This window comes from Gasterosteus aculeatus, chromosome 4 (genome assembly GCF_964276395.1).
Source record: "Gasterosteus aculeatus chromosome 4, fGasAcu3.hap1.1, whole genome shotgun sequence".
Lineage (NCBI taxonomy): Eukaryota > Metazoa > Chordata > Actinopteri > Perciformes > Gasterosteidae > Gasterosteus > Gasterosteus aculeatus.
Window position 1 is genome coordinate 9727189 of NC_135691.1, and position 14985 is coordinate 9742173.

General features: G+C 42.5%; 2 protein-coding genes across 3 annotated transcripts in view; both read left to right on the forward strand.

Moving 5' to 3' along the window:
• Positions 1-6602: 6602 nt before the first annotated feature.
• LOC144406190 (protein diaphanous homolog 1-like) overlaps positions 6603-14985 on the forward strand; it is a 125163-nt gene continuing 116780 nt past the window's right edge. For both annotated transcript variants that reach the window (XM_078101200.1, XM_078101201.1), the window contains exon 1: positions 6603-6607. The gene's annotated coding sequence lies outside the window, so the exon portion shown is untranslated. The remainder of the gene's footprint in view (positions 6608-14985) is intronic.
• trpc7b (transient receptor potential cation channel, subfamily C, member 7b) overlaps positions 9094-14985 on the forward strand; it is a 35512-nt gene continuing 29620 nt past the window's right edge. The window contains exons 1-2 of the mRNA XM_040174920.2: positions 9094-9723; positions 13864-14626. Coding sequence (XP_040030854.2) covers positions 9239-9723; positions 13864-14626 — 1248 coding nt within the window. The 5' untranslated portion in view covers positions 9094-9238. The remainder of the gene's footprint in view (positions 9724-13863; positions 14627-14985) is intronic.

Here is a 14985-nt window from a genome sequence, read left to right on the forward strand (position 1 = left end):
TGTCGCACATTATCGAGTGATAACTGAAGAGCTTCCCGACAACGTATCGGTTGTGTTGGTCATGTTGTGCGACGTGTTCGGGGTGAGAAGTGCTGCAGTGGCAGCTGTGAGGGAATTGCTTCTGTTTGTGCTGCCCTGCAAATATTACCCTGTTGGTGTCGGCATTAGAAATGGTTCCCTGTTGTTGGGATGTCTTGTTTATTCTCGATCATGTAAGCAAGGTGGGAGCTAAAGCGAAACGTGCTCGCAGATATGACTAATATAACATGCTCAGTGGTCTCAGTGAAAGCATCACTTCACGGCTCTTTTCTTTCAATGCCTCGGGCTACATGTCCCTCATCATTAGCCGACGCTGACAGACAATATTTTACCTTTGAGAAACAACTGATTTGAATCTCAGTCACTGGAAATTGGTTTCTCACTCTGCCAAGCAGGCAGTGGATTATTGGCTGAATCCGCCTCTGGGAATGTGTGTGAAACCATTACAGAAGCTTGGAATTAATAATAATAATAATATTCTTCTAAGGAGCACTAGACTTGTCTTGGCTGTATACAGTCATACATCAAATGTGTCATCCGGCAGAATTTGTACCCCAGAAAAGATTTAGGTTGGTTTGATTAGGTATCTGTGTATGGCTTTTTTGTCATCGACTGGTGACATGATATAATACAGGTGATGGAATGGATCTGCTTTATATGTAAAGAATAATAATACTTCAAGTCATCAAAGACAACCCATGCGAAGATACATGCACATTCTATTTTGACATATAATAAACCATACAGCATTAGATCATTAACAAAAAAAAGAAATTTCTAAGGTAAAAGAAGTATTTCTACTGATGAAATCAAGAGACAGTAATAACATATATATATATATATATATATACATATATATATATATATATATATATATATATATATATATATCAGACATTTTCATTTTAAAAGGAACTGATCTAATTTTGTTGACAGATAGTTTTTCATAAGATCAAATTTTGCTGAGGACATCGTTCCACTCGTCTTACGAGGAAGCAAGAAGCTGTTCAGAGAAACTGAGGCTCGTGCAGTTTCCTCAAAGTCAGTGCGGCCTGTTGAAATCCTTCAGTGAAAATAAAAGTATTTCCGCTCAATTCACTCCAAAGAGGGCTGTGTTGGTCTTGGTGGTTGTGTTGTGTTGTCAAGTGGACCGATCTCAAACGTCCTCCCTCTGCCCCGTGTCTCTCTTCTTCAACCCTGTAGTATAATACAAATATTTCAACGCCAATTTCAAATAGATACCCAGAGATATTTGAACCTCAAATCAACACACTTAAATAATTTTAAAGCTGCCTTCTGATGATTACCAGTTTTCTCTTTGCATATTGGTGGAGAAGCAGAGGGGCTCCCTTTACAACGCATGGAAAAGATGAAATGATCCGTATTTTGAGCCTTCTGAGCCAATGGTATACTGCTGAGAAGGGAACTCCCGCAATTGTCATAATCAATCAATTTTTTTCTCCTTAGTCATTTTGTGAAACCTGACAAAGATCCCCAGAAACAATGCGCCTGTTTTCACAGGCTGAGTGGTACTGATCATAGTAAACTAGTAAAAATAGTATTGTTGTACTGAATTCATCAGTCACACTTAAAAATAATGCTGGCATTGTTTTTTTTTTTATAGTTGCATATGTTTATAAACTAACATTTCTTTCTTTTACAAAACCATTATCTGTGATGGAAAGGAACTCACTCCTAACACCAGGCTTCTGTCACTTTTGTCTTCTGTGCGAAATGGGAAATCCATGTCTGCCACTTCACTCTCTCAGGAACGGTTTCCATTTATAGCGTGGATTCCTCACGCTGCAAAGGCTTGCTGAGGCCGAGGTGATTTAAGGTTTTGGCAAAGAAACAAGTGTAAGAAGACAGTTGTACAGCTTGTGTGGGTTCACCACAAGAGAGTCATTTTGTATTGTGGAGAGAACCAGAACCTTAGTGTGGTCTGAAGATACTCCACTTCAAATACATCCCAGCTGTAGAAAACGTTGATGCTTTGCAGCAAATGTTTTACGCAATGCAAAACAGTATGAGAAACTTCAGATATGTGATATGAATTTTACTTCCCTCTATCTCCTCTACCTTACACTCCTACATTTACAGAATGTAGTATAGAATTATTATGATGCTCTCCTGGATTTAAATGTTGCCACTGAGGGTACAAAACTACTGCAAATAAATGATAATGCTGATTTTTTTGGAGAAGGGTTGCTGAACATCATATTATTAATACATTGTGCCATCGGACAAGACTTAAGGGTTGGAATAGAAAAAAACACATATAATTCATTAAACAATAAAATAGTAGACTACACTTAATGTTCCGCATAAGGACATCTTTGAGGGACACAATGGAGATATTGCTAATTGACATTGTGACATTGTGTTAACAAAATAGCCAATGATAAGTATTTTTTTCAGCTAATGGGTAATATAGGTACATTTATTGTTTATGTGAAACTATTTTAACATTGAGTTAAACATCATTTTAACAAATGAGTTTAACATTTATGTCCCCTATTACAATATTTAAGTCTTACAAACATTTTTTTTTGTACAATTTCTGTCCAATCAATTACATTTATTACAATAGTACAATTACAATTAGTTTCTAATCTCTTTAATTTGCACCCATTTATTTAACTTTAACCATTTCACTTTGTTTACTTTGAAGGGGGCCTCTAACTAAACGTCTCTGTGACTTTAATGTGTTTTTAAGCTTACACATCCAGAGTTCCAGTTGTTTAGCTCAAGGAGCAGCTTCAGGGCCCATGCTGATCCTCTCTGCACAAACCACTGGTGAGGATAATTGATGGCAGGTTGAACTCCAAAGATCTGCTCTGCATGGAATGAAACCGCCTTTCTGCCTTCACACTCTGGGAGCACAAAAGTCAGCTGCACCCTCTAATTTTCATTTACTTTTCACTCCACGTTAGCAGTATTCACAAGGACAGACCTTAACCTACAACAGCCGTCACTTTGGGAATGACAAAGCTTAGATTGGGCTTTTTCCTGCTATTCTTAAACTTGCAAATTCAGTTCATTATTTTTCCCCTTGAATTCTTACATCTGCTGAATTGGCCTCTACCAAGACTCCATCCATTAAAACACCCAGGCGAGCGCAATGCGATGCAAAGCTCATTTCATCTCAACCCGAAGCACTTGCCATCACTTTCCATAATGACTTGGAGTCACGTGTCAAGGTGGAAATGTGCTGAATGCGGCAGAGCAGAAGATATGAGTATAGATTAGTATAATATTAGTGACGCCCATTGCGCTGTAAATAAATGTGTGTGCCAGCAAACCGCAACTGGGAACTCGAATTTGAGAGTGTATTTAATGTGAATAATAAATAGCGATGGCTGAACATTGTATGGTGAATTTTAAAAATTCATGCCAGTGACAACTCTCTGCATTACAAGTGAATATATTACTAAAAAAGAAGTTTTCTCATTCACACTTATTATATATTTTTTCAGTGCGTCCGAACTTTAAATAACAACAGTCGTTGGTCGGTGCCTCTACACAACACAAAGTCGGTCTGATATCTTTGATGAAGGCCGGAAGGCAGAACACCTCATTAAATGCTCTGTCACGAGTCATTCATCAAACTCTGGCGAGCAGACATAGAAGCAGTTTTAAACACTTCGGTGCCTCGCCCATCGCTCAGTAACAGTAAAATATGCACATAGTATGTATTGACTCCGATATCTGCCCGCTATTTCGTTCTGAGCTGCAAAGGACCTCATTTTCTGGTAGCAGAGAGGGCGAGAATGAGGTGAACGCAGGATACTAAAGAGCAAATCTGGAGGGAAGCAACCTTGTTATCTGCTGTCCTCGGGGGAAAAGCTGCCACCATTGATGACGGGATCAAGTTACCAACACAATTATCAGTAGTTCGATGGAGGGATTGAGTGATTGGCTTACGCGCCCTTTCACCTTGTATACATGATACCACTGTTCAAGTCAATAACAGGAAGCCATGTTGCTCGAGGACCGCGTTTATCCGGTACAGATGGGACAACTGTACCACTTCTTTACAGAATTTAGTCACTGGTCAGGCAGACGCACCGCTGAGGTCTCATTAGGGTCCTCAAATCATCTTTTTAACCAACAATAACTTGATTTAATTGTCTGTGTTTTGTGTGTCAAATTTAAAAAAATGATTATGCTACTTAAATCCAGAATGAGTGGTGTTCAAGCCACTAAAATGGCAGTTTCTGCCTTTGAGGAATCCTCTATAGATGCAGCAGGAGAAAAGAGGAAAAAAAAGACACTGAGGTACATGAAATGATAGTTTTGTGTCACCGTTTCCACCTGTCTGTTTCTGTCATTCGAAACCTTTGTGCTACCTTGTCTCCAAAAAAAGTTCTCATACATTTGCATAAGAAATGGTGTTAATTAGGAAATATAAAGCCGGTTGGTCTGAAATGAATTGCTAAATAAAAAACGTAGATAAGGTGGTCGGAATAGAAAGGAAAATGTTGGCGACCCATTAGAATAATATTGTATATCCAAACGTGTGGTGCAGGCCTGATGCCCACATGTCGGCTTGACTTTCATCTCACTCCGATGGACTTGCATTCTGGATGTGAAATGTGGAGCCAGGTCTTTGAACCTCTGATGCATTACTCATTGTTTCTTCCATGTACGTCCTTGCAGGCATCACCACACTGGCACATCTGCTGTCACCAGATGATGGAAATCTTCCGATGGCTCGTCCGACAGACTAGACTGACAGACTAGACTGACTCAGCTGCTGGAGGGTTTTATTAGAGGGGTGCTGAGTGTTCGACCAGCTGCTAAGAGCAGGTAACTGGTAATGGACAGATGGGGTAGGATACAGAGTCCCCTCTGGTGATGGAAACAGCAGGGCTCGCAAAGAGGAAGACAGCGTGCCGTCCCACCTGACCTAAGCCAAGTCCTAATTGAATGGGCAGGGGATTTGTGCAATGTAAAATCAACTACGGTCTGGTGAGTTTTTTACGCTCTTCCGGTCCGTGGGGATGAGGTAAAGGGAATCAGAGATGGTCCCTGCAGATCTCAGTGCATTTGTGTGTTTAATATGTACAGTGAGAAAGGAGGACTCTGATTCGGGCTGCAGAGGGTTGACGTTGTGTTTCAATGTGTGCACAACGTTTGTTCTGGTAAGCTGTGTAATGAACGTGCGGTGACACTGTAATTTGACGTTGTATTGCACGGGACAAAGACGTGCGGCTGCACTGCTTTCTCTCTTTGATCAAAGCTTTCAAAAATCAATTTTTTATTAACACCTTCAATCAGTGATTGTCACAGTGGAGGCTTTTGCGCCGTGACAGATTTGAGAATACTCCTGCTGAGACACATTTGATTGGGTTGAGACCATTTCAACCCGCAGAGAGACTGCGGAATATTGACTTTCCCTTTTGAATGGCCAAATGAGTAATTCCCACATATTACTTGTTCTGCAAATCTGCATTGGCTTATTAGTGAGAAGCAGGAAGAAGAATAGTGTGCCTTGGATTGCTAGAGTTCTACATAATTGTTACACTTACTCACCAGGACACAGAATGTGTTGAATGTAGAGCCTTTTACAATGGCCCTTTCATTTTAGCAGAAGCTTATCAAAACTAAATGGTCTCAACAAATCTCTTTTTTGAGGTGTCTTAATGGAGCTTTGGAACACACCTACACAACAACCGTTTTGTATTGCAAAGGCCCTATTACAAGAGAGTACAACAACAGACTCTCACCACGAAAACACACTCGGTGTGTTGTGACTTTCACTCAGGATGCCGTCGTCGTTGACATTTTCCCTGTTTAAAGGTAAGGTCATACTTCAGATGGATTAAGGAGTTACATAAACAACAATAATACTCGGCAGCCTTGGACGGTCCTCCGTACAAGGTCACCAGGTTTGGATGCATGCACAACATACAGATGACTTGGTATTAAAGTTCCACTGAAAACAAAAGTGAGCACACACTCTTGAAAAGTTGCTCTACAGAATCAATTATGGTCTACACACCTCATGGTTTTGGTAAAAATGTGAAACCATGGCCACTCCTGTTCCTAAGAAGCCCAGGATCACAGGACTTAATGACTACAGGCCCGTCGCCCTGACCTCTGTAGTCATGACGTTTTGAACGGCGAGTCCTGTCTCACCCTCACTGACCCCCATCCTGGACCCCCTGTAGTTTGACTGCAGAGCCAACAGGTCTGTGGACGATGCTGTCAACATGGCCCTACACTTTATCCTCCAGCATCTGGACTCCCCTGGGACCTACGCCAGGATCCTGTTTGTTGAATACCATCATCCCGTCACAAACTCTCAGCTGCACGTGCCCGACTCCACCTGCAAGTGGATCACAGACTTCCTGTCCGGTAGGAAGCAGCACCTGAAGCTGGGGAAACATGTCTCAGCCTCCCGGACCATCAGCACCGGTTCCCCCCAAGGCTGCGTTCTTTCCCCTCTGCTCTTCTCCCTGTACACTAACGACTGCACTTCCAGCCACCTGTCCGTCAAGCTCCTGAAGTTTGCGGATGACACCACCCTCATTGGACCCATCTCTGGTGGAGATGAGTCCACCAACAGGTGGTCTGACTATCTGGTGTCATGGTGCAGCCAGAACAACCTGGAGCTCAACGCTCTGAAGACAGTGGAGATGGTTGTAGATTTTAGGAAGAACGCAACCCTAACCCTAACCCTTCCCCCATCATCCTGTGTGACTCCCCCGTCAATACTGTGGGTTCCTTCCGTTTCCTGGGCTCCATCACCACCCAGGACCTCAAGTGCGAGCTGAACAGCAAACAAAAAAAAAATCTGAGATACAGCGAACTGAAGAGAAACCCTTTTGTATATAAATATATTAAGTCTATGTTGCTGTACTCTAAAAAATGTCACTGTAAATTAACGGTATTTTACTGGCAGTCAACGCTAGTAATTTACTGTTTTATTTACAGTGCCCTACCATAATTTACGGTATGTTGTCGTATATTGGATTACTGTTTCTTACCATACGATTTCTGTTTTTGTGTTATAAATACCAGAATGTTACCGTTTACTTATAACCATATACTTTTGCATTTAATTCCCCACAAATTAAAGAAAGACAACCAAACTAATTTCGGTCATAGTGGTTGGAGTTTATTAGATGCCTTTAAGACAAAAATGTTAGGCCTTTGTAACCAAGAACAAAACATAAAATATGTATACGATAATAAAAAAATGAATCAGAAAATCATTAGGAACAAGGTAAACTAACTGCAACAATAAGCTATAGAACACTTTCGATTGACTGCAGCAAACGGCTGGCGTCCTTAAACCAGTGCCTCTGTAAAACAAACCAAAATTTAACATTTAGAAACACTGTCATTGGTAAAATATTAAAATTACAAAGTTGAGGAAGACAACAAGATGTAAGGGAGGAGAATGTTAATCATGCTAGGAAAATAACACTTACCAACGTTACTTGGAGAGACGAGGCAATGAGAAACTCCTCCGATGTTGAACTGCACTGACAGGTGTTCTGGATGAACTGAGATTACACATCTGACATCACGTTCAGGAGCAGTCGGTCACGATTAACACTCAAATGACAATTAGGCAATGAACACTTTGAATAATACAAATATTTATAATCTTTACATTCCGGCCACTGAATTGACGGCGAAGGCAGCGCATGGGATAGGGAGGGTGTGCTGTGCAGCACAAGGTTGGCGGTTCAAATCCTGGCTGCTCCCTGTGCCAAGTTGAAGTGTCACTGAGCAAGACATCTAACCCCCAATTACTCCTCATAAAATGATGTCAAACCATGGGCGTTTTGGATAAAAATGACAGCCGCATGTATAGTAATGCCCTGTAAGTCAAAGTCTTCATCTTATCTCATGAGATACTATCTCATTATGATGACTTACAGGACCTGTTTTTCAGCGGCTGACATGGGCTTCCATACATCAACCTACAAAAGATGTAGATGGTTTGTGATTCACTGCACTTGTACGTGTATTTTCACCACTTCATAAAATATATGTAACATGCAGTTGAATTACGGTAGTCTGCTATTATTGTAAATTGACAGCTTTAACTGTTTATTCATGATATTGGTCGTTAATTTACAAGCACGGGATGGAAATTGAACTGTATGTTACAGTTATTATGACATACCGTAAATTTACAGCAATTTGTTACAGTGTGTAACAAATCTGGTTATTTGGATGCATCTACAGTAAAGACCTCATTCTAGACAGATTTAATTACAGCATTTAGTCACTGGCAGACAGAATAATTTTCTACCCAAATGCAAAGGCAGTAAAAACAGTTTGGCATGTGTGATCTGTGTTGATTCAATTTTTTGAGATCTTTGTTTACGAGTGGGAATGCGTTGGCTGCATGAATACAAGGACAGATCAAAGCGCTAGGTTACGCCTGCTTATCATCCGTGTGGGTTTACAGGAAGTCTCTGCTTCTAATTACTGGATTACACAAAAAACACACACACACAAACATCCGGACACTGTCTTAAGATATGAAAAGCAAAATATCGACTGTAAAAGGTGTTTGATTCAGGTTTGCCTAAATCTAGAGAGCCGAAAAGTATCCTTATAAATCTACCACTGAGGTAGATGCGGCCTAATTGCTTGTTCTCTGAAGTGATAACCAGATTATGTGTGTAATTGGCATACAGCAGGTGGGTATGTTAACCCCTTCCCTCACAACCAGTTGCGCACTTTTTTTCCTCTTTTGAAACATAAGTTGAAAACAAACGGTTCTGGTCGCACTGCCAGCTCCTCTTGAAAAGAAGGGGTACTTGCATCAAAATCAGAGGATACTTTATTGCCAAGTATTTTATCTAATTTGCTAAATAAAAACTGTTGGTGCAGACAAGTAAGATATTAAGGTTAGATCAAAAAATACACGCAAAGTACTGCAAAAGTCTAGAAGAACACTAAAGTAAACCACGGAATTTCTCGGTAGTAAACCTAAGGACGAGGTGGTATTTTTTTGTAGGCCAATGCATTGAGTAATAGGCTGTCTCCATGCGTGCGCACCCTCGGTGCGCTCTAATTAGCGTGCGCACTCTTGCGTCAAGGTGGAGGCTCCGCTCCTCGCTGCTGCGCTGCTCGGAAGAAACTTGAGCTGTTTAAACTTTGACGAACATCGTTAGATGTCTGACACATAACCAGACATATTTAGAGTGCATGCTGCCCGAGAACTCTCCCAATGTTTGACGAAGGTGACGGAACCGACAGCGGCGAGCGAGCCCCTCCGCCCGAGTCTCCCCCGCCGCCTCTGCCCGTCTGTCTTCCCCGAGGATCTCCTCCTTCACCGCGGCCCCTGGACCTCTTTTCCGCCGCCTCTCCGCTGCTGGGTGACACAGACCCGCCTTACCCCGCCACTCCAGAGTGTCTCCACCCGTCTCCAGAGAGCAGGGAGAACGGGGACTCCCCGCACTCCACGCCCGCAAAGTTATGCCCGAGCATCGGGGAGGGCGGCTCTCCGTTCCTATCGCGGCAGGATGTGAGCATGGACGCGGTGTTCGACCGCTGCGATGACCTGTTCCCCAAGTGGAGAGGACGAGGCGCGGCAACCTCCGACCGCCTTCAGCACCGCGGACAGAGAATCCCGCGGGCTCCGCAGGGCTTGGACCTCGGGAATCACTCCGTCGAGCCCGCCGACACCGAGTTCGACTCTGAAACCAGGCAAACGTGAGTGATCCAATTCGATTCTTCCACACAACTTTTGCCCTTTCACGCAGAGACACGATGCATTAGAAGTCACCAGTGTCGAGGCCTTGTGTCCTTGTGCTTATTTGATCAACTCTGCACTGTGCAGTTTTTGCAGAGAGGCTGCTGAGTGGTAGTTCTGAATTTTGAAAGGGGAGAGCGACTAATCCACCTGGGATGTCAACAAGTAGATGTCAGTGTTGGAGAGAGGCTCATCATATCTAGTTCTGCAATTCACTGTTTGAATTGGGTCTAACTTTGTGTTTGAGTTTGAATTAATAAGTGTGTCTTTGTAGCTTTTCCACTACGCACCCATATGTGTTGAGAGATCTTCATTGATTCCGGTACACAACCATCAGTCAATGAGTATTGTGCGTTTCTGTGTGTGCGTTGTGGGTTAGTGTGAGTAAGTAAAGGAGGAAACCATGTGACACTGAGCAGAGTGTATGAATTGAACCGCACAACAACCGCCCTCTCCCCCCCACTCCCCCCTTCTCCCCCATCCCCAATGCACTCGTCACCCACACAAGAACTCGCACAGAAACGCTAACAAAACATAGTTGGGAATTTTGCTGTCTTTTTTTTGCTACAGTGTCTGACATACAAATATTTTTCTCAGGTGTCTTTATTATGTTTAAAGCAAAATGAAGGAATTGTTATTTCTGCGATTCAGCTCCCCTCGTGGACACGCGTGTTTCTTGACAAGACAGCTGTTATTACTTCAAATATAGCACTTAACACTAACTTTCATTTTCTTATTGATGCCAATCCCATCCCCCAGCATTTCTGATGAAAATGTATTTATAGCAGGTACATTAAAATAAATTCACGTTTTCACACAATGGGTCTGATGGGTCAAACAATTCAATTATCTTTTTACTTTTATTTCTTAAGACATAATTGCTGTACTTCAGTCATCCCATCCCTGTGTTCCACCTAACCCAAAACACAATCATTAAAATATCACATGAAATTTTTACTTGCTCAAACACAAAAAAGAGCAGGGAAGACGTCAACTTGGCTTCTGTCTTAAAGCCTTTTGTTTTGCAGAGCTCCCGCAAACGGCTAACTGTCATTCCGAGGCGACGTCTGGTTTTCTTTCTTCAGTCTTTACACCTCTGCCATCGTGTCCGTGAACCAGCTAGCTTTATCTTCTACGTAGTTTGGAGTAAGCTGCACGTTCTTCTTCCAGGAGATCGTACCCACTCACCAAAAGAACATAATAGAAACACAGACATTCTATTACAATTCAGTGAGCCTTCAGAGTTATATAAAGCTCTTATTTTAAGGTAAAAGAGTTGATGAGTGGTCAGAGCACCGTTTGGAGGACACTGTCCATTGCATCCATGCAGGAGACATCTACATGCACAGCTAGGACATGAATGGCTCCTCTCAATGCACTGCCAGCTTAGTTATGCCTATGTCAGATATTAAGCATGGCAGGCCTCAGAGTTGGCTCTTTGATCTTCTCTGGTCTGCCCCTTTGATACACCAGTGTTCATCTTAAAAGGCTTTGTGTAGAAAAGAAACATGTATGCTGTCCCTGGACAAATGTTGGATGCTTCTGTGTGTGTGTGTCCTTCTTTGAAAGAGAGTGTATGAACATGCCTGTTTCTCATTACAGCTGACAGATCATCCTGCAACTTACTTTTGATCTAAGAAAAATTACAATTTACCGCTTGAGAGAGAGTGTGTGTGTGTGTGTGTGTGTGTGTGTGTGTGTGTGTGTTTGATAAAGAGAGAGAATATGCTGAGAGTTCAACTCTTTAAGATATTCTGCACGTGTGTTGACTCATAAAGTTGTCACACGTCATACTAGTAAATTACTTAACCTATCTGATTGTTTGAGTTGGACGTAATGAGTTCGGTGGCCCAACTTCAGAGTTTAGTTGTATTGAACAGGTTATACAGAGTTTATGACAGAAGAGTCCTCAGTGACTGACACGTTTAATTGATCATTTACTCTCTACACACTTTGCACCTTCTATCGGCTCAAATCCATTGATTAGAATACAATTCTTTTGAATGCCTCATCTTGAAAAATAAATTGGTTTTTGCTTGTTTTATTTGAATATATATTATTCAGTATTTCTACAGTGGTGAGTTGGAGTGTAGTCTAATACATCATTAGCAGGGGTGACATGTTTTGTTGTTAACAGGGCCGGGTCTTTTAAAGTGACCTACAGCAGCCTCTGCTTTGGATGCAGCAACAACACCAGAGCTGAAAAGACTCAGTAACAAATTAAATTGCTGCAGTGTTTGGTTTAGGGATTAAAAATGTTGCCATATAATCAAATTGGAAGCAGGGATTAGAGGTGGCTGAATACAGGACTTCTGGCCAGCAGGCAGGAAGAAAAATGTATTCAGTGTGATATTGGTTTACAATATAGGCATGAGGCACGCAGACACACACACACACACACACACACACACACACACACACACACATTTATATCCATCTACATCCATTAAGTCTGCCTCCTGACTTTGTGACGGTAATTCTGCACAAAAATGATGCAAGTAAATTCTATTTCAGATCAGAATCACAAACGAGAGATGGATAGAGACGAGGTTGGAGAGGGTTGCAAAATGGCAATTTGTTACCTGACTCTGAGGTTACCTAAATGGTCTGGCAGCCACGCTGTCCCCTCACATGTGATTACTATTCACAATGCGTTAACATGTATCCATGGACGGTTGTGTGTTGAGGAGATATCAAGTACAACATCTGACATAATGCATAGTAATTAAAAATGACAAATAATGCCCTTAAGACGGCAATATCCACTGCAGGATTTCCATGTTAGCTTGCGTCACAATTTACGGATGATGGATGTTGTGTCAACATTCTGTGTTAATGCTGCTGTGTCACACAGGTGTCTATTCATGGATGCATTGCGTGTGGATGTGTGTGATAATCTACAATTGTGTGTGCGTGCATGTTTGTGAGAGAAAGACAGGGTTATTTTGTCAGCTTGATTGGCAGTTTGAGGCGTAAACAGATTATCTGGTAAATTGAAATTCTGCAGGAACATTGTACCTTTTAACGGACTCTCGTTCTTTCACGCATACACACAGGGGTTTGCCTTGGTGAGCTCTCTTCATCTTCTCAGTTGCACATCCTTTAACGCTCCCAGGGAATGTTGCCACCGTGAACAGATTTCCATTTTCATTTCCCTCCAACAACACTTCCCGTTTCCACTTTTCATTTCAAAGCTTTATCCTCATCCAGTGTCTCCTCCTTCGCTCCCCCACCGTCACTCAGTCTTTCTCCCTTTTATTTCTCCAGATTTGGGATACATCAAGGCTTTTCCCCCCACCATTTGGGTCAGAGTGACAGGCCTCTCAACACATTGTGTTTTCAAAACACATATGTAGAAATCCAATACTCCTGGATAGATGGGTTTTTCAGTACAATCTGTGATTAACGGTTCTGTTTGTGCAAGGTACAGCTATTACCTTTTTCCCATTACCTTTTGATGAAGAAGATTGTTTACCTGCTCTTTCTTGCTGAGATAGTGTGTCTCTGGACTTGGTGCTTGATTAAAAGAAAACAAACAAAGACATTTTGATCAATATTCATGTTTATTTATTTCTGCATGCATGCATTGATAATGATTCACCACTGACCAAAGAGTCTCTTCGGAATAGCCACTCGCTCATTGTTGTGTGAGTTTGTCATGCAAGAGCCAATTACAGTGACAGCTTCATCTCTCTCTTGCCAATCAGAGCTGTTGACCTGAGGTGGCCCCACAGTAGGATTTGACCCTGGAAGCCGTTCATTGATTTGACAGATATGTCACAGATAGATTGGTCGGCTTTCTCCCGGGTCAGCAGAGTTAGGCACTGCTGATCTTATTTAACTAGTTCCTTTCTATGGAGAATACCCACATTGGGAGACATTAATGCTTTTGTTTGCCTTGTAACACAATTGTCGCTTTGATGTGGCCAATGATGCTGTGGTTTCCTCTTGTCGCCATAATTTCCTCTTTCGCGCATCATCTTTCCTTCGCCATCACCTCATCTCTCTGATTTATTCTTTGTCTCCTACCTAAATTTTCATCATTGTCAACCATGTTCTTTTTATTCCCTTGACTGTTTGCGCTCCTCTACTGTCCACAGGATGGAAGCCATGCATCGCCGACACACCACACTGAGAGAGAAGGGGCGTCGGCAGGCAGTGCGGGGCCCAGCCTACATGTTCAATGAACGTGGCTCGGCCCTCACTGCAGAGGAGGAGCGTTTTCTGGACGCTGCCGAATACGGAAACATTCCTGTGGTGCGCAAAATGCTGGAAGAGTCCAAAACCCTTAACTTCAATTGTGTGGACTACATGGGCCAGAATGCCTTGCAGCTGGCAGTGGGCAATGAGCACCTTGAAGTGACCGAGCTGCTTCTAAAAAAGGATGGCTTGGCAAGGATCGGCGATGGGTTGCTCTTGGCTATCTCCAAGGGTTATGTCCGAATTGTTGAGGCCATTCTCGCCCACTCGGCTTTTGGCGGAGGTCTCCGACTGGCTTTGAGCCCTCTGGAGCAGGAGATGCGTGACGATGACTTTTACGCATACGACGAAGACGGAACCCGTTTTTCACACGATGTCACGCCGATCATCCTGGCCGCTCACTGTCTAGAGTATGAGATTGTCCACATCCTTCTGACGAAGGGGGCCCGCATTGAAAGGCCACATGACTACTTCTGTAATTGTCTAGAATGCATGGAGAAACAGAAGCAAGACGCATTCAGTCACTCTCGCTCCAGGATGAATGCATACAAAGCGCTGGCCAGTGCTTCTTACCTGTCACTCAGCAGCGAAGACCCTGTGCTGACCGCCCTGGAGCTCAGCAATGAACTGGCAAGATTGGCCAACATCGAGACAGAATTCAAGGTAAGGTGGTTTTGGTTTTCTCAACATCTTTTTCTATCGTTCTTTTTTTGTTTGGCAGGTTTTACTCTTTCTTTCCCCGTCCCAAAACTTCTCCAACATGGTATTTCATACGGGTGGGCCAAGGGTTCACCAAAGTTTAGATAGAGTGACGTAGGGGAAGAAGGTAAGATAGAGGGATGCTCTTCAGAAGAAGAAACACACAATACATGAAGTGCTTCCAAGCTTCTAATCTGCATTGATATCTGTAGATATCGAGGGACCTTTTAATATCTCTGTGGAACTCTTCATTGTTTTAGAGTGGTTTACATCAGACTGGCTGTAAATATAAATTCATTCAATTCCATGAGGTAAAGCAAGTA